A 20,547-nucleotide genomic window follows, 5' to 3' on the forward strand; every position below is an offset into this window, starting at 1 on the left:
CCCCAAAATTTGTAACGCAATTTCTCCTGAGTATGGAAATACCCCATATGTGGACGTAAAATGCTCTGCGGGCGCACAACAAGGCTCAGGAGTGAAAGGGTACTATGTACATTTGAGGCCTAAATTGGAGATTTGCACAGGGGTGGCTGAAAGTTACAGCGGTTCTGACATAAAGGCAAAAAAAAACACCCACATGTGACCCCATATTGGAAACTACACCCCTCACGGAACATAACCAGGGGTATAGTGAGCCTTAACATGCCACAGGTGTTTGACAAATTTTCGTTAAAGTTGGAAATGAAAATGAAAATTTTATTTTTTTTCACTAAAATGCTGGTGTTACCCCAAAGTTTTCATTTTCACAAGGGGTACTAGTAAAAAGAGCCCCCCAAAATTTGTAACACCATTTCTTCTGAGTAAGGAAATACCCCAAATGTGTAGGTAAAGTGCTCTACGGGCGAACTACAATGCTCAGAAAAGAAGGAGCACCATTGGGCTTTTGAAGAGAAATTTTGGCTGGAATTGAAGGCCATGTTCGTATACAAAGCCCCCCATGGGCCCAGAACAGTGGACTCCCTCCACATGTGACCCCTTTTTGGAAACTACACCCCTCACAGAATGTAATAAGGGGTGCAGTGAACATTTACACCCCACAGATGTCTGACAGATTTTTGGAACAGTGGCCCGTGAAAATGAAAAAAAATTATTTTCATTTGCACAGCCAATTGTTCCAACAATCTGTCAAACGCCAGTGGGGTGTAAATACTCACTGCACCCCTTATTACATTCCGTGAGGGCTGTAGTTTCCAAAATGGGTCACATGTGGGGGGGGGGTCCACTGTTATGGCACCATGGAAGCTTTGTAAACGCACATGGCCCCCAACTTCTATTCCAACCAAATTCTCTCTCCATGTTGCTCCTTCTCTTCTGAGCATTGTAGTGCGCCAGCAGAGCACTTGACGTCCACACGTGGTGTATTTCTATACTCAGAAGAAATGGGGTTACAAATTTGGGGGGGTTCCCCTATTACACCTTATAAAAACTAAAACTTTGGGGTAACACCAGGATTTTAGTGAAAAAAAATCTAATTTTTCATTTTCACGTCCAAATTAAGTGAAAATTAGTCAAACATCTGTGCGGTATTAAGGCTCACTGTACCCCTTGTTGCATGCCTTGAGGGGTGTAGTTTTCAAAATAGTATGCCATGTGGGGCTTTTTTAGCTGTTCTGGCACCATAGGGGCTGTTACGCCGAGCGCTCCGGGTTCCCGCTCCTCCCCGGAGCGCTCGCTGCACTCTCACTCCCGCAGCGCCCCGGTCAGATCCACTGACCGGGTGCGCTGCGATACCGCCTCCAGCCGGGATGCGATTCGCGATGCGGGTGGCGCCCGCTCGCGATGCGCACCCCGGCTCCCGTACCTGACTCGCTCTCCGTCGGTCCTGTCCCGGCGCGCGCGGCCCCGCTCCCTAGGGCGCGCGCGCGCCGGGTCTCTGCGATTTAAAGGGCCACTGCGCCGCTGATTGGCGCAGTGGTTCTAATCAGTGTGTTCACCTGTGCACTCCCTATGTATACCTCACTTCCCCTGCACTCCCTCGCCGGATCTTGTTGCCATTGTGCCAGTGAAAGCGTTCCCTTGTTTGTTCCTAGCCTGTGTTCCAGACCTCCTGCCGTTGCCCCTGACTACGATCCTTGCTGCCTGCCCCGACCTTCTGCTACGTCCGACCTTGCTTCTGTCTACTCCCTTGTACCGCGCCTATCTTCAGCAGTCAGAGAGGTTGAGCCGTTGCTAGTGGATACGACCTGGTCACTACCGCCGCAGCAAGACCATTCCGCTTTGCGGCGGGCTCTGGTGAAAACCAGTAGTGACTTAGAACCGGTCCACTAGCACGGTCCACGCCAATCCCTCTCTGGCACAGAGGATCCACCTCCTGCCAGCCGGCATCGTGACAGTAGATCCGGCCATGGATCCCGCTGAAGTACCTCTGCCAGTTGTCGCTGACCTCACCACGGTGGTCGCCCAGCAGTCACAACAGATAGCGCAACAAGGCCACCAGCTGTCTCAACTGACCGTGATGCTACAGCAGCTACTACCACAGCTTCAGCAATCATCTCCTCCGCCAGCTCCTGCACCTCCTCCGCAGCGAGTGGCCGCTTCAGGCCTACGACTATCCTTGCCGGATAAATTTGATGGGGACTCTAAGTTTTGCCGTGGCTTTCTTTCACAATGTTCCCTGCACTTGGAGATGATGTCGGACCAGTTTCCTACTGAAAGGTCTAAGGTGGCTTTCGTAGTCAGCCTTCTGTCTGGAAAAGCTCTGTCATGGGCCACACCGCTCTGGGACCGCAATGACCCCGTCACTGCCTCTGTATACTCCTTCTTCTCGGAAATTCGTAGTGTCTTTGAGGAACCTGCCCGAGCCTCCTCTGCTGAGACTGCCCTGCTGAACCTGGTCCAGGGTAATTCTTCCGTTGGCGAGTACGCCATACAATTCCGTACTCTTGCTTCTGAACTATCCTGGAATAATGAGGCCCTCTGCGCGACCTTTAAAAAAGGCCTATCCAGCAACATTAAAGATGTTCTGGCCGCACGAGAAATTCCTGCTAATCTACATGAACTCATTCATCTTGCCACTCGCATTGACATGCGTTTTTCCGAAAGGCGTCAGGAGCTCCGCCAGGATATGGACTTTGTTCGCACGAGGCGTTTTTTCTCCCCGGCTCCTCTCTCCTCTGGTCCTCTGCAATCCGTTCCTGTGCCTCCCGCCGTGGAGGCTATGCAAGTTGACCGGTCTCTCCTGACACCTCAAGAGAGGACACGACGCCGCATGGAGAATCTCTGCCTGTACTGTGCCGGTACCGAACACTTCCTGAAGGATTGTCCTATCCGTCCTCCCCGCCTGGAAAGACGCACGCAGATTCCGCACAAAAGTGAGACTGTCCTTGATGTCAACTCTGCTTCTCCACGTCTTACTGTGCCAGTGCGGATATCTGCATCTACCTTCTCCTTCCCTACTATGGCCTTCTTGGATTCCGGATCTGCAGGAAACTTTATTTTGGCCTCTCTCATCAACAGGTTCAACATCCCGGTAACCAGTCTCGTCAGGCCCCTCTACATCAATTGTGTTAACAATGAAAGATTGGACTGTACCATACGTTACCGCACGGAGCCCCTTCTAATGTGCATCGGACCTCATCAAGAAAAAATTGAGTTCTTGGTCCTCCCCAATTGCACTTCCGAAATTCTGCTTGGACTACCGTGGCTCCAACGCCATTCCCCAACCCTGGATTGGTCCACGGGGGAGATCAAGAGCTGGGGTATCTCTTGTTCCAAGGACTGCCTTAAACCGGTTCCCAGTACTCCCTGCCGTGACCCTGTGGTTCCCCCTGTAACCGGTCTCCCTAAGGCCTATATGGACTTTGCTGATGTGTTTTGCAAAAAACAAGCTGAGACTCTACCTCCTCACAGGCCTTATGACTGTCCTATTGACCTCCTCCCGGGCACTACTCCACCCCGGGGCAGAATTTATCCTCTGTCCGCCCCAGAGACTCTTGCTATGTCTGAGTACATCCAGGAAAATTTAAAAAAGGGGTTTATCCGCAAATCCTTCTCTCCTGCCGGAGCTGGATTTTTCTTTGTGTCCAAAAAAGATGGCTCCCTACGTCCTTGCATTGACTACCGAGGTCTTAATAAAATCACGGTAAAAAACCGCTACCCTCTACCTCTTATCTCTGAACTCTTTGATCGCCTCCAAGGTGCCCACATCTTTACCAAACTGGACTTAAGAGGTGCTTATAATCTCATCCGCATCAGGGAGGGGGATGAATGGAAAACGGCATTTAACACTAGAGATGGACAGTTTGAGTATCTGGTCATGCCCTTTGGCCTGTGCAACGCCCCTGCCGTCTTCCAAGACTTTGTTAATGAAATTTTTCGTGATCTCTTATATTCCTGTGTTGTTGTGTATCTGGACGATATTCTGATTTTTTCTGCCAACCTAGAAGAACACCGCCAGCATGTCCGCATGGTTCTTCTGAGACTTCGTGACAATCAACTTTATGCCAAAATGGAGAAATGTCTGTTTGAATGTCAATCTCTTCCTTTCCTAGGATACTTGGTCTCTGGCCAGGGACTACAAATGGATCCAGACAAACTCTCTGCCGTCTTAGATTGGCCACGCCCCTCCGGACTCCGTGCTATCCAACGTTTTTTGGGGTTCGCCAATTATTACAGACAATTTATTCCACATTTTTCCACCATTGTGGCTCCTATCGTGGCTTTAACCAAGAAGAATGCCAATCCTAAGTCCTGGCCTCCTCAAGCGGAAGACGCCTTTAAACGGCTCAAGTCGGCCTTTTCTTCTGCTCCCGTGCTCTCCAGACCTGACCCATCTAAACCCTTCCTATTGGAGGTTGATGCCTCCTCAGTAGGAGCTGGAGCGGTTCTTCTACAAAAAAATTCTTCCGGGCATGCTGTTACCTGTGGTTTTTTTTCTAGGACCTTCTCTCCGGCGGAGAGGAACTACTCCATCGGGGATCGAGAGCTACTGGCCATTAAATTAGCACTTGAGGAATGGAGGCATCTGCTGGAGGGATCTAAATTTCCAGTTATTATTTACACCGATCACAAGAATCTCTCCTATCTCCAGTCTGCCCAACGGCTGAATCCTCGCCAGGCCAGGTGGTCTCTGTTCTTTGCCCGGTTTAATTTTGAAATTCACTTTCGCCCTGCCGATAAGAACATCAGGGCCGATGCTCTCTCTCGTTCCTCGGATGCCTCGGAAGTAGAGCTCTCTCCGCAACACATCATTCCTCCTGACTGCCTGATCTCCACTTCTCCAGCCTCCATCAGGCAAACTCCTCCAGGGAAGACCTTTGTCTCTCCACGCCAACGCCTCGGAATCCTCAAATGGGGTCACTTCTCCCATCTCGCAGGCCATGCGGGCATCAAGAAATCCGTGCAACTCATCTCTCGTCTCTATTGGTGGCCGACTCTGGAGACGGATGTTGTTGATTTTGTGCGGGCCTGCACTGTCTGTGCCCGGGACAAGACTCCTCGCCAGAAGCCTGCTGGTCTCCTTCACCCTCTTCCCCCCCTCCCTACTCCCTTGCCCTCTGGTTTGCCCGCTGTGGATGAAATAACTCGTGATCTTTCCACCATATGGAAAGAGACCCAAAATTCTCTCTTACAGGCTTCATCACGCATGAAGAAGTTTGCTGATAAGAAAAGAAGAGCTCCCCCCATTTTTTCTCCCGGAGACAAGGTATGGCTCTCCGCTAAAAAGAGGGGGAGACCCAAGGGGGGGGTACTGTTACGCCGAGCGCTCCGGGTTCCCGCTCCTCCCCGGAGCGCTCGCTGCACTCTCGCTCCCGCAGCGCCCCGGTCAGATCCACTGACCTGGTGCGCTGCGATACCGCCTCCAGCCGGGATGCGATTCGCGATGCGGGTGGCGCCCGCTCGCGATGCGCACCCCGGCTCCCGTACCTGACTCGCTCTCCGTCGGTCCTGTCCCGGCGCGCGCGGCCCCGCTCCCTAGGGCGCGCGCGCGCCGGGTCTCTGCGATTTAAAGGGCCACTGCGCCGCTGATTGGCGCAGTGGTTCTAATCAGTGTGTTCACCTGTGCACTCCCTATGTATACCTCACTTCCCCTGCACTCCCTCGCCGGATCTTGTTGCCATTGTGCCAGTGAAAGCGTTCCCTTGTTTGTTCCTAGCCTGTGTTCCAGACCTCCTGCTGTTGCCCCTGACTACGATCCTTGCTGCCTGCCCCGACCTTCTGCTACGTCCGACCTTGCTTCTGTCTACTCCCTTGTACCGCGCCTATCTTCAGCAGTCAGAGAGGTTGAGCCGTTGCTAGTGGATACGACCTGGTCACTACCGCCGCAGCAAGACCATCCCGCTTTGCGGCGGGCTCTGGTGAAAACCAGTAGTGACTTAGAACCGGTCCACTAGCACGGTCCACGCCAATCCCTCTCTGGCACAGAGGATCCACCTCCTGCCAGCCGGCATCGTGACAGGGGCTTCCTAAATGCGACATGCCTCCCAAAAGCGAATTCAGCTAAATTTGCTTTTCAAAAACCAAATGTGGCTCATTCTCTTCTGAGTATTGTAGTTCGCCCGCAGAGTGCTTTACGTCCACACATGGGGTATTTCCATACTCAGAAGAAGTTGGGTTACAGATTTTGGGGGGCATTTTCTCCTATTACCCTTTGTAAAAATTAAAATTTGGGGAAAAACCAGCATTTTAGTGGAATTTTTTTTTTCATTTACACCTCCCACTTTAACAAAAAGTCATCAAATACCTGAGGGTTGTTAAGGCTCACTCTACCCCTTGTTATGTTCCTTGAGGGGTGTAGTTTCCAAAATAGTATGCCATGTAGTTTTTTTTTTTGCTATTCTGGCACAATGCATTCACACATGGGGTATTCCTAAATGCAACATACCCCCCAAAAACCATCTCAGCTAAATTTGCTCTCCAATCCCATTGTCGCTCCTTCCCTTCTGAGCCCTCTAGTGCACCCACAGAGCACTTTACATCCACATATGAGGTATTTCCTTACTCGAGAGAAATTGGGTTACAAATTTTAGGGGGCTTTTTCACCTTTTACCTCTTATAAAAATTCAAAAAATGGGTCTACTAGAACATGTTAGTGTAAAATTTTAAGATTTTGCATTTTCTCGTTCATTTTGCTCCTATTTCTATGAAACACATAAAGGGTTAACAAACTTTCTGAATATCATTTTGAATACTTTGAGGGTGTAGTTTATATAATGGGGTAATTTATGTCGTATTTCTCACAGAAAGGTCTCTCAAATGCATTTCAAACTGAACTGGTCGCTGAAAAATTCTGATTTTGAAATTTTTATGAAAAACTGGAAAATTGCTGCTAAACTTTGAAGCCCTTTAACGTCTTCAAAAAGTAAAACAATTTCAACTTTATGATGCCAACATAAGGTAGACATATTGTGTATGTGAATCAATATATAATTTATTTGGTATGTCCATTTTCCTTACAAGCAGAGAGTTTCAATGTAAAAAAAGATGCTACATTTTCCCATTTTTCATGAAATTTTGGAATTTTTCACCAAGAAATGATCCAAGTATTGCCGAATATTTTCCCCTAACATAAAGTAGAATATGTCACAAAAAACTATCTTGGAATCAAATTCATAAGATAAAGCATCCAAGAGTTATTAATGCTTAAAGTGACAGAGGTCAGATTTGCAAAAAGCGGCTGCGTCCTTAAGGTCAAAATGGGCTGTGTCCTTAAGGGGTTAACATGTTACTGTCACTTTAAGAAACTTTTGACATGTCACACAGACATGTCAAAAGTTTTGATCTTTCCAGGTATGGACATTCAGACCCATTCGGCTGAGCACTTCATGTGGCTGAGCACTCCACAGCTGTCTTTGCATGAGTCTTGCTCCATAGACATACTACAGAATCCAACTCCTTGATCTATCAGTCCAAAGAGTCTATGCTTAATGCATACCATCATTCAATAGGCAAAATTTCCATATGCCACAAGTCTAAATACACAGTGGCCCAGAATTTTCAAACTGTATCAGAGAAAAACTGGACAGATTTTACTACAGCGACCAATCACAGCTCAGCTTTCACTTTACCAGGGCTTGGTAAGAGTAAAGCTGAGCTGTGATTGGTCGCTGTGGTAAAATCTCTCCAGTTTTTCTCTCACACAGTTTGATAAATGTGGGCCACTGTGTACTTAAAGGGGCTGTGCCATTAAGAAAAATAAGGTCTAAATGAATGAACTATGTAAAAGTTAACATGTTTTAAATGTACAAGCATTTCTGAAAATGTACTGCTTTAGTGATATAGACTTACTAACCCCTCCTTGCCTGTATTTCTTTCATAACTGTTGCCCTTGGTTATGACCCCCTGAGGAGCCACTAAAATGGGTCAAACTTGTTCAGTTCACCTGCTTTCTTCTGAAAGCAATCTAAAACGAAAAGAAAGAGCGCTCCATTGCGTAATACCGCAGGTATAGGGTGCACAGATAAAATAGGAAATTCCCATATTAATTACGGATGTGTAAGCTCACACACAACAGTGGTCAGCGTGAGTGAGAGGTGGGTCCAGTCTGCAGCCTTCCCAGCCGAACGGAGCAATGACAAGAGGAGACTTCTGGAGGTGGAGGGATTCAACGGCGCTGACCAGGAGAAGACACGTCAGGTAGGTAGGAAAGTAGCTTTATTGAAATAATACAACACGTTTCACCGCAGGTGCGGCTTCATCAGGCATCCTGCCTGATGAAGCCGCACCTGCGGTGAAACGCGTTGCATTGTTTTAATAAAGCTACTTTCCTTCCTACCTGATGTGTCTGCTCCTGGTCAGCGCCGTTGAATCCTTCCACCTCCAGAAGTCTCTTCTTGTCATTGTTCTGAAAGCAATGGAAGCTGGTCTCAAAAGTGCATGTAAGAAAGGGGGATTATGAGAACACTACAGGGATGGAGGTCAATATATGTATGTATGTATATATATATATATATATATATATATATATATATATATATTATAATATATAAATACACATATATATATAGTGCAGTGGCGTAGTGTGGGGGGTGCAGGGGGGGTCGGCCGCACTGAGCACAACATCTGGGGGGGCGCACTCGCAGCTCTCTGCCCCTGCCTGGCTCACTCACTCTCTCTGCAGTGCTGTCTGTGCAAATCCGATCCGAGCCGCTGGGTCGCCGCCCACTGTGGAGGGGGGGTGCCAGGCGTGCAGTGCGGTAGGTACGAAGAGAGAGCGAGGGACTATCTGGGGGAGGGACAGTGCAGCGGCCGCTCAGCGCAGCGCTGAGCGCGGGAGAGAAGCACACCAGACCAGCCCAGGCAGCAGCAAGAAGAAGCTGGCAGCGGCGGCAGGCAGGTGACACAGGCCAGAGAGGAGAGAGGGAGCCAGTGGTGACAGACGCTGCAGGAGGAAAACCTAGGAGGACCTGGAGGAGATAACCTAGCCTGCTGACTGCTGTGATCGGGTCCGGGACAGCCAATGAAAAAAAAGGTAGGAGTCACGAGTGATAGGAGTCAGGACTAACTGGAGTAGTACTGGGCTCAGTGGGCTGGCTGTGTAGTGCTAGCAGAGCATCTCCAAAACTGAAGTTTCTTTGGGATGTTCCCGGTCTGCAGGTCAAGACTGGCATGTTGAGCTGACCAGATGGATTGAAGTTTGGTTGGTTCAACAGTGATGAGACAGATTTTGATCCATATGTAGCTGCTCCAGCTCAACATAAGTTGATGTAAGCCAGTGGTTCTAGCAACCTTTAATTTATTTATCAGTATTTTCATAACAAACAATACATGTGCTTAGGGGGTAAGGGTTTCTTTAACTAATCTAGTGGAAGAGACTTGAGTGTGAAAATCCACCGATTAGGGGGCGCAAATTACTTGCCTTGCCCTGGGTGCTGACAACCCACGCTACGCCGCTGATATAGTGCCCCTACACAAAGGCAATGTTAACATTGCATTCTCAAGGTACTAAGCCCCTAGACATCTTATCCCCTATCCAAAGAATAGGGGACAAGATGCCTGATCACGGGGGTCCCGCCACTGGGAACCCCCGCGATCTCGGGTGCAAAACCCCACTGTCATCACTCCAATGACGGGCGATACAGGGGCCAGAGTATTGTGACATCATGGCTTCGCCCCCTCGTGACATGTTCCGTCACTGTTTCTGCCTACTTCAAACTAGATCATGATATTTTCATCCAATGTAGTATAAATCTTCAGAGATATTATCCAGAGGTTTATGTGAAAAGGTTTCGAGGCAGAAGACAAAGATTTGGCTATGAGCCTAGGGATGGTATTTGCATAAATACACCTACGTGAGCTATAAGGAAGTACATGTCATTATTTATAGATTAATGATTCTTCAGTCTTTTCTATGGTGTTAGCAGAGTAACTAGTCATAGAAACCAAGACTAAACTCAAAGTAAAATCTACATAGAGTAAGTAGATTAAGTATTTCATGACATCCTCGGTGCAAAACCGGTTATTATATTACTTTATATTTACTACTCACACAGAAAACTGAGACAACTGGGAGTTTTTTTAATTGAAAACAAAAACAACACTTTATGAAACCTGAGCATACTATATATTAGCATGTGAAAGAATAAATACTCTTTATTATTACAAAGTGTGACACATAATAAAATCAGTATTAAAAACAAGGAGGAATACAACAACAGAAGGCGGCAGCCTTGGACATATATAAATATAAGAACCAGTGTCTAGGACTGTAATAAGCAGTGTGGATAAAAATCTAATAATATAAGGCTATATCAAAAAGAAGGGCCCATGCAACTTGTTTACATGAATAGTAAAGGTGGTGTAGGTAGCTAAATATTACAATATATGCAGAGTTGCATACTAAACATAAGGACCAAAAGTGCAAGTGCAAGATGTAATATGATCAAGACCAGCCAAATAAAGGATAATGCCAAGCCCAGAGGGGAGTAATACTAACCATACTGCTTGGTGTGGGCTTGGTATTATCCTTTATTTGGCTGGTCTTGATCATATTACATCTTGCACTTGCACTTTTGGCCCTTATATTTAGCATGCAACTCTGCATGTATTGCAATATTAAACAGGTTGCATGGGCCCTTCTTTTTGATATACCATAGCCTTATATTATTAGATTTTTATCCACACTGCTTATTACAGTCCCAGGCACTTGTTCTTATATTTATACATGTCCAAGGCTGCCGCCTTCAGTTGTTGTATTCCTCCTTGTTTTTAATGCTGATTTTATTATGTGTTACACGTTGTAATAATAAAGATCATTCATTCTTTCACATATTTTTGTGCAAATAGCTAATTTTTTTCTTGGGTAATAATATTGGTTGGAGTCTATATTCATAGGCCTTCTTTATACACATAGTTGGGGTGAGTTAATGAGGTTAGCCCATTTGGTTTTGGGCATGTTACTTTCTAGGTTGTGGGTAGCCACTAAATGAGGCACCTTTAAAGGGTACCTCTCATCAAATAAACTTTTGATATATTTTAGATTAATGAATGTTGAATAACTTTCCAATAGCATGTTAATGAAAAATAAGCTTCTTTCTAATGTATTTTTCCCGATCAGTCCTGACAGCAAGCATTTCTGACTCATGCTGGAGTCCTAAACACTCAGAGCTGCCAGCCTGCTTTGTTCACAGCCAAACAGGCTGTGAACAAAGCAGGCTGGCAGCTCTGAGTGTTCTCCTTTGTGAATAAAGCAGACTGGCAGCTCGTAGTGTTTAGGACTTCAGCATGAGTCTGAAATGCTTGCTGCCAGGACTGTTAGGGAGACCCCTAGTGGTCATTTCTTCAAAGTGGAAAATTAAATAGAAAGAAGCATATTTTTTAATAACATGCAATTGTAAAGTTATTCTGCATACATTAATCTATAATATATCAAAAGTTTTATTGATGAGAGGTACCCTTTAAGGTATTAAATATTTATCCATGAATAACTCCCAGGGTGTGTAGTCTTTACACGTGATATATATATATATATATATATATATGCATAAATATAGCCTTTCATGTCACTCTTAAAAGAATACACAGTGATGTAAATATAGAGGGTGCAGAAGTAGCAGTCACACAAGGCCCTATTATTGAGGGGGCCCCATCAGAAGATGCCAGTAATATGGCACATTGTATACATGGGCCCAGTTATAGATATTGCATTGGGGCCCAGAAGCTACATGTTACACCTTTACCCATACAACTGGTGCCAGAAATTAAAATATTTGTAAATTACTTCTATTAAAAAAATCTTAATCCTGCCAGTATTTATCCTTTGCTGTATACTACAGAGGAAGTTGAGTTGTTCTTTTCTGTCTGACCACACTGCTCTCTGCTGCCACCTTTGTCCATGTCAGGAACTGTCCAGAGCAGGAGAGGTTTGCTATGAAGATTTTTTCCTGCTCTGCACAGTTCCTGACATTGACAGAGGTATCAGCAGAGAGCACTGTGGTCAAACAGAAAATAACAACTCAACTTCCTCTGCATACAGCAGCTAAAAAGTACTGGAAGGATTAAGATTTTTTAATAGAAGTAATTTACAAATCTTTTTAACTTTCTGAAGCCAGTTCATATGAAAAAAAAAGTAGTTTCCCACTGGAGTACCCGTTTAACAGTACAAGTCTCCTGATAAATAAACAGAAGCTGTCAATAAAATATGTGGATGTATGGAACATGTGGAAACCACTTGTTGCAAAGAGAATAAAGGTATTTCAGTATCCAGTAAAGACATCCTATACTTTATTGGGTGATGTTAAAATCTATACTAGTTGTGAATTTCACTGTAAATTTTCCTGATTAATCAAATAAAGCCTTTGATGTTTTTATTGGATACATTTTTCCACATATGTTCCCTTATAATCGGCCCCACCCAGAGAATACCAGTGCTACCATCAGGGACAAACCAATAGGAAAGGGAGTTCAGTGTTAGAGCAAGAGTTACCCTTTCAGGTGTCTTCAGGGGTCAAAGGACTAATGACCCTTTGGACCTAGACCTAGAATTGTGTTTTTGAGGGACTGTGAGTGGGGCATAATAAATTAACAAAATAATAAATATATCTTGCCAACTTTTTCCACAGCTGGAGAAATGTGACTACTTCTTATATCTTTCATCAGAAGTGTGTGTGACTATTATACACTAAACTAATTTACTACTTATTAGTAAACCCAGTTACCGAGACTCTTGAGACATGAGTACCTGGTACAGTCACAATCACCTTGGTGTACCAACTTCCATGATGGTCAAGTTATTAGGACTAATCATCATTCTCCCTTTTAATTAAAGCCACAGATTAAAGTATTATTGGTTCATGACTAAAAAGGTTCCATCACTGATAGGAAGTATTACTCCATTAAAGTGATAGGAGAGGCCTTATGGAGTAGTGTTGGCTTGTGCCACTGTATTTGAGAGGAAGCAGAGTAGAGAATGGTTGCTATGATTAAAATTAAAGTACCCTATACTTCTGCAAGATTGGCCGGAATTTTGGGCTAGGGCTTTATTTTGTGCACCGCTGCTTGCAGCGTCTCATCTCCGCACCTATTGACTACATCTGCTGTGCAGTTACATCCAAGTAACAGAAAATTCTACCCTCATCTAGGAAAGCTTGGGGGGGGGGGGGCATATTATTTACTGTTTCTTGGCTGCACTTAAGAGGCTGCTCCTCTGCCTTTAGCTTGGGGTCTCCTGAGGAATATTTGTGGTACTGCACTTCATACTTCCATATATCATTTCGCCAAGCCCATAAACCCAAGGCACCTCGTTCTGAGAAGTGTGGCCACTTACTGAATGTATGTTATCCTTTTTGGTTAATAGATATATAGAGATAATAATATATAGATATATAGAGATAATAGATATAATATCTAAAGCACCTAAATAACCTGCCTGCTTTCTTAGAATATACTTCAATGTTTTAGTAACAGCTCTACTTGTGAGTATTGAAACCATCAAGATGGTGTGTTATAATCATAATTTGTATTGTACCTCACTAAGCTTCCTAAACTGATATATTGTAAATAGAGAACAAGTTAAACTGTTCTGCAATTATCTTCCTTTGAAGGTAGCCACTCAAGAAAAATGCATTTTATAGATAGTGTCACTATAGGTAGAGACCAGTAAAGACCTAAACTCCCCAAACCACTGTTCCTACCTACTCAGATGTTACCTCCAAAAGGGAAGCCCCCAACTGTGCGACTATCCCTAAACATGCTAAGTGTATGGGGCATCAAGGGAAGTCAGACAGGCCAGGTCAGCAACAGATTAATAAATACGATACCAAATCAGAATAAATGATAAGGTGGGACAATCCAGACAGTCAAAATCAGGAGGGCAGCACAGTGCAAAATCAGAACCAGAATCAAAACATTGAACTAACAAGGGTCAAACCAGAAAGTCATCTTCAGGTCCAAAACAACAAGCAGAACAGTAATCAGGTAACAGGAAAAAGTCAGGTCAGGAACACAGACAGACCAGTGTCAGGATCCAGACTGGTATGCAGCGAGGACACTGGAGGTGGATCCTCTGTGTCAGTGAGGTGATGGCGTGGGCCGTACCAGGGGAATGGAATTTAAGGGGTTATTGGTTTTCACCAGAGCCCGCCGCAAAGCGGGAGGGACTTGCAGTGGCAGGTAACCCCCAGGTCGCTCCACCCGATAGCGACTCAACCCCACTGACAGCTGAGACAGGCGCGGTACACAGGGACAAGGCAAGAGCAAGGTCGGACGTAGCAGAAGGTCAGGGCAGGCAGCAAGAGTCGTAGTCAGGGGCAACAGCAGAAGGTCTGGGTACACAGGCTTGGGAACACACTAAAACGCTTTCTCTGGGCACTAAGGCAACAAGATCCGGCAGGGACAGGAAGGGGAAGTGGGTTTTTATAACAATGGAAGTGATTGACACTGATTGGGCCAGGCACCAATTAGTGGTGCACTGGCCATTTAAATCTCAGAGAAGAGAGCGGGGCCGCGCGCGTCAGGACGTGACAGCCGGGGAACGGGACAGGTGAGTGGATTGGGATGCGACCCGCGGGCGGGCGCGTCCAGCTACGCGGATCGCATCCCCGCCGGCAGAGACAGTGCAGCGCTCCTGGTCAGCGGGTCTGACCGGGGCGCTGCAGAGAGGAGAACACCGCGAGCGCTCCAGGGAGGAGCAGGGACCCAGAGCGCTCGGCGTAACAACAAGAATATGGACAGGGATTAGGGAAAACTGGTGACGGGTAGGAACTTCAATTACAGGCATCTGAGCTAGTCAGATGCCCATTTAAATGCCCTGTAATGTCCTGTAATGAAAGGTGTGAGTGCCAGGTGTGAGCAATTGGCCTGGCACTACCATTTCCTGATAGGCTTTGACAAGCGGCCCTTGTCAAGACATTATGAGAGGACCAAAGATGTTTACAAATAGACAGAAAGACAGATATAATATGATTGATAGATAGGAAGATAGACTGATTTAATGTCATAGATTTGGCTCCAATAATAATAATACCTAATTAACATATTTATTGCTGAGTAAATACCATTGTGAACTATGAATACTTTGTTTAATAAAGTAAAATTGCTAAGTATAAGCTGTTACTCATTAAGGAGGTGCTGCCTTTCTCATAAGTTTCATGTGGTTACCCACACAATTGTATACCTAGTAATCACCAATAAGACACATTCGAAACATTCGAAACAAAGAATAAGAAGCATATATTTCCATTATAGTTTCTCCCTGTGTTGGTTCTTTTTCTACTTTTAGTAAAACATGCTAAAATACTATCAGTATGTAAACCCAGCCTGAAATTCAGTTTCAAATATATTGGCAAATTATAAGGCATCTAGTGCTCACTTATTTCAGCCATGTGGATGTACACCCACAGAAACAATATCTACAAAAACATGTGTGTCATGGTTGTTTATCCACAGTATGTTGTGAATCTTCTTCCTACAAACCATGAATGTACAGTCATCACATTACTGTAACATATCTATATATATAAAACTCAACGTGTGTGTGTGTGTATGTGTGTATGTTCCACAAAAACTTCCAAACGGCTAAAGATATTAAAATGAAACTTGGCACACATGTTACTTATATGTCAGCAACAAACATAGGATAGGTGATTTAACCCTTACTCACCCCCCATTTGTTAGGAGCGGGGTTTATGTTTAAAGTCCCATACAAGTCTATGGAAAATATATGTTACTGCATAACTTCCAAACGGCTGGAGACATTTCGATAATACTTGGTCACATGTTACTTATATGTCCACTTAAAATATAGGATAGTTAATTTAACCCTTAACTACCCACATTTGTGAGGGTCAGGGTTTTTGTTTAAAGTCCCATGCAAATCAATGGGAAATGTATGTTCCCACATAACTTCCGTACGGCTGGAGACATTTCAATACCTGGTACACATATTACAGGTCGGGATATGAGGATGGGATGGGAGGTCGAGAAAGGAGGTCAAGATAGGAGGACGGGATGGTCGGGATAGGAGGACGGGATAGGAGGACGGGATAGAAGGACGGGATAGGAGGACAGGATAGGAGGTTGAGATAGGAGGTCGGGATAGGAGGTCAGGATAGGAGGTGGAGATAGGAGGTCGAGATAAGAGGTCGGGATAGGAGGACGGGATAGGAGGTGGAGATAGGAGGATGGGATAGGGGGTGGAGATAGGAGGATGGGATTTGGGGTTGAGATAGGAGGATGGGATATGGGGGTTGAGATAGGAGGACGGGATATGGGGGTTGAGATAGGAGGATGGGATAGGAGGTTGAGATAGGAGGAAAGGATAGGAGGACGGGATAGGAGGTCGAGATAGGAGGACGGGATAGAAGGACGGGATAGGAAGTCGAGATAGGAGGACGGGATAGGAGGTCGAGATAGGAGGTCAAAATAGGAGGACAGGATGGTCGGGATAGGAGGTCGGGATATGAGGACGGGATAGGAGGACGGGATAGGAGGTGGACATAGGAGATCGGGATAGGAGGTGGAGATAGGAGGTTGGGATAGGAGGTCGAGATGGGAGGTCAGCATAGGAGGTGGAGATAGGAGGACGGGATAGGGCGTTGAGATAGGAAGATCGGGATAGGAGGTCGAGATAGGAGGACGGGATAGGAGGTCGAGATAGGAGGACGGGATAGGAGGCCGAGATAGGACGGGATAGGAGGTCGGGGTATGAGGACGGGATATGGGGTTAGGATATGACAACAATATATGAGGATGGGATTTTAAGTCAAAAGCTTCCTCCTTTGTTGATTTTGCTCCCCAACAAGGATGAGGAAGGAAAAACCGGGCAACGCCGGGTACTCAGCTAGTATGCTATACAGTACAAAAAGGTGAGATGAAAACCAATAACATTGTTGACAGTGCATGCCTGCAACTCAGCTCTACAATGCATCTGTATATTAGATATAAAAAAGAAAGGTTTGCAAGTTTTATGTTGAGTGGACAAAAGGATATCAGGAAAAACATTATTTTGCATCTACATTGTGTATTTTTTGTCATGTGACTCTGAAATATCTATGTTTTTTTTTTAACATTAAACAATAAACATATGAAACAATTCTACCCATGTTAGGGTTGGATTTTGTAAAGTTATTGCCTGAAGAATTTATGGGCAAAGTAATTTTTTCTTCTGCTCTTTTCAACTTTTAAAAGAACCACTGTAAGTAAATGGTATTCATTATAAAACATTTGTAATTAATCTATCATAAAAGCATGGTTTGAACTAACTCATCAGAGTACCAGAGGTTCCCTTAGTGGGCTCAGGCTGGTTGTAGAAGCAGCACTTCAATAGCTAAATAGAACAGTATAGAAATCTAAAGGAAAGTGTGTGTGTGGGGGGGGGGGGGGGGTAGCAAAGCACTCAAATCTGGAGGAATTACTGTACTGTTACAGAATCGGTTTCTGCTGTTGCTGACTCCCCCCTACCTCGTGACCAGTTTTGGCAGTGACTTTTAAGGAAATCACTTACCACTAGGGTCTACTCTGATCAGCCATAACATTAAAAACACTGGCCTGATATTATGTAGATCTATTGTATACTCAGAATCAGTTTTTAGCAACCAAGATATTGACTCCCCAAAACCATGAAGACCAAACATCTCAATTTATAGCACTTGGTGGATCTTTTGCATCTTACCATGACATTATTGTCTCATGTATATCTTGCACCAAGTTATTATCCTTCAAGTCCTATGAGTTGTAAGGTTTGGCCTCCGTGCATTGGTTTGGTTTCTCTCACAGAGGATTGGTTAATATAAAATCTCTGTAATGTGGAGTAAAATTTGTACCTTCTCAGATTTCCAAGTACAGCAAGCGATATATCAGTGACTTAGAACCTCTGTCCCCTAAATCATTTTAGGAGTCTCAGTTTATTCCTATAAGTTGTAGGTTTAGTCTGTCTTCTAGTGATACATTTATCCCTGCCAGCTGTTTTAAGCAGAAAGAAGGGGAGAGCAGTATCAAGCTACATTTCCTAAGCTACACTAGAGAATCTTCGCACACAGAGAGAGGTAATGGGAGCCAGGGGAGTTTAACAGCTATTAAGCTAATCACTGCTTGGATTAAACCACTATATCACTGCTCTCCTGGTCATATATATATATATATATATATATATATATATATATATATATATATTGTTAATGAGTAACTGTTTTTTTTATGTATGTAGCTACTTTGACCAATTTAGTCTACACCTTGTTTCTGAGTCTTATTTTGAATATTTAAAATGATGGAAAAATGGGATGTGGTTGGTATTAGTTTGCTGGTGTAGATGGAGGCCTGGACCAAGATATAAAAGAAAACAGTCTTCATGATACCAGGCACCTACTTTCATTGTTCTAAGGTTCAGTTTTAATGCTTAAAGACCTATAGTAGGCACTTTTGGCAATTCACAGGGGTCAGCCAGGCCTGAACTTACACCTTACACATCCCCATACAAGGCAAGAAGCAATATATATATATGTATATAAATATACAAATCTATAGTGTAATCTATCTTTGGAATGTTTCATTCCCTGGATCAAAGCTTTGGTATCTCTTAGGGATACCACACCTATAAAACTTTCAGGCACTAAAATACAAATAGAAATTTACCTTTCAAGTTCTGGATCGCCATAAAAAGCAGATGAACATTTCAAAGCATAGACCGACCACCATTTCCTGTGCCTCACTTTGTACACTCTTCCAAATCCACCTAGAGCTATAGGAGTCCATTCGTTCTCAAAATCCTCCTTCCTAAATTGTGTCAGGTTGCTAATCCGTTCTCCCCCCTCCACAGCCATGTTAATGAAGAGTCCTTCTTGCACATTTGTTAGGACTTGTGTGTCAGTCTGTAAGATTTTTAAGAGCTGTTCTTCCTGGATTAAGAACTACTGAGTTAGACAGAGAGGGCGGGAGCGAGTAATGTGTAATGCACATAGAATTCCATTCTTGCAAATACCAGTTTCACAACTATAGTTATGTTATGTCCATATAGAATGGAACTATGTAAACAGCAGTTCTTGTTTTATAATCCCTTCATGGGGAAACCTTTTAAGTTAAGTTGAGATGAGACATGGTTAATTTATCATAAAAGAGATCAGTTACTTTCTCTAATATTACTGCTTTGCTCCTTTTCTATCCTCCTAACACTCAGAGAAAACCCTCTTGCATCTAAGTTATTTAATGGGTTATTTTCTTTGGACTATCCCTTTTTGTTAAAATGGCCTATGTTTAATAAACTGACATTCAAAATCCCTGTACAAAAGTGTGGTGCAAAACAGACATGACACAGGTCAAGTCCTCCTCCTCTGACACATTTCTGCCCTACCGAGCTCTCTATGACTAAGGCCCAGTAGGGGGAAACGTGTCAGAGAAGAAGGACTTCACCTGTGTCATGTCTGTCTTGCACCACACTTTTTTACATGGATATTAAAAGAAGAAAATAAAATGGATTTTTAATCTGCAGGTGCTGTGAAGTTCTATTTGGATTCGGTTTCTGGACAGTGGGAGAGAGCCAAGCACGGAGAGGTGACCGGTATATGGACTTTCCTTTGTTTATAATAAACTGACATGTCTCAAAGTGGACCTGCAAAGTTTTTCCTAAACTCTGTGGAAACGCAGCAGAAAGTGTTGAATTCCCTGTAGCACCTCCAAGGAAAAAATGAAGTATTGCACACTTCTTATTAAAATCAATAGGCTGTTAATATCATTAGAGATAAGCAAGCTAAACCTGTAGATCTTGGTCTCGCTCAAAACTTTGGCTAAAATGATGTTTGGTGAACATTAGGACTTTGCTAGGTTTGCTTCACGCGAGCCTGGTAACGCCAGTATTGTATGAGTAGGAATGAAGAACACTTGGTGTTTTGTTTCCATTTCAGCATAGGATGAGAAAGTATGAACACTGAGATTGGGTATGAGTAGCCAAGAATTATTTGCAGCTTGCAGCAAGATCACATGACCGCAGGTTAGCCAATCATTGTTTGCATTATGTTGCATACAGCTCCCAGGCCAGTCAGGAGATAGCAGAACAGTGAGTTTAAGCGACTGGTAAAACCCTATGCACTGCGGTACAGCCTCAATCTTGGGGAGAAAGCTAACTAGTAAGAAATGCATAAAACAACTCACTGTGGAACTACTGATCACAGAAAGCCTTCACAAACACAATACAAAACAAACTGAGCAAAGCATTGTGCAGTGGGCTGACCTCAGTGGCCTACATTAATGTGTCTATTTGCTGCACTACAAATCTCAGCAGTGTGACAGCAGAACGAGCGCATAGAAAGCTATTACACTACAATACAAAGCAATTTGAGCAAAACATTGTGCAGTGGACTGACTTGCGTTAGTTTGTCCAGTTGCTGCACTACAAATCCCAGCAGTGTGACTGCACAACAAGTCCATAAAAAGCTTTGTCTTCCACACTACAACACAAAGCAGTGCTTTTTCTGGCCTCGAGGACACAGCACAATTTTTATTTTTGTAGTTAAGTTTTTTCCTCTTTGCCTTTTAAGAGACATAACTCTTTTATTTTATTTCACC

General features: G+C 44.3%; 1 protein-coding gene across 1 annotated transcript in view; it reads right to left on the reverse strand.

Annotated features, from left to right (window-relative positions):
* Positions 1–18,856, reverse strand: part of ANKK1 (ankyrin repeat and kinase domain containing 1) — a 132,655-nt gene extending 113,799 nt beyond the window's left edge. The window contains exon 1 of the mRNA XM_056543656.1: positions 18,622–18,856. Within this exon, the coding sequence (XP_056399631.1) occupies positions 18,622–18,809 (188 nt within the window). The 5' untranslated portion in view covers positions 18,810–18,856. The remainder of the gene's footprint in view (positions 1–18,621) is intronic.
* Between the last annotated feature and the right edge of the window lie 1,691 nt (positions 18,857–20,547).

Source organism: Hyla sarda, chromosome 10 (genome assembly GCF_029499605.1).
Source record: "Hyla sarda isolate aHylSar1 chromosome 10, aHylSar1.hap1, whole genome shotgun sequence".
NCBI classification, from domain to species: domain Eukaryota; kingdom Metazoa; phylum Chordata; class Amphibia; order Anura; family Hylidae; genus Hyla; species Hyla sarda.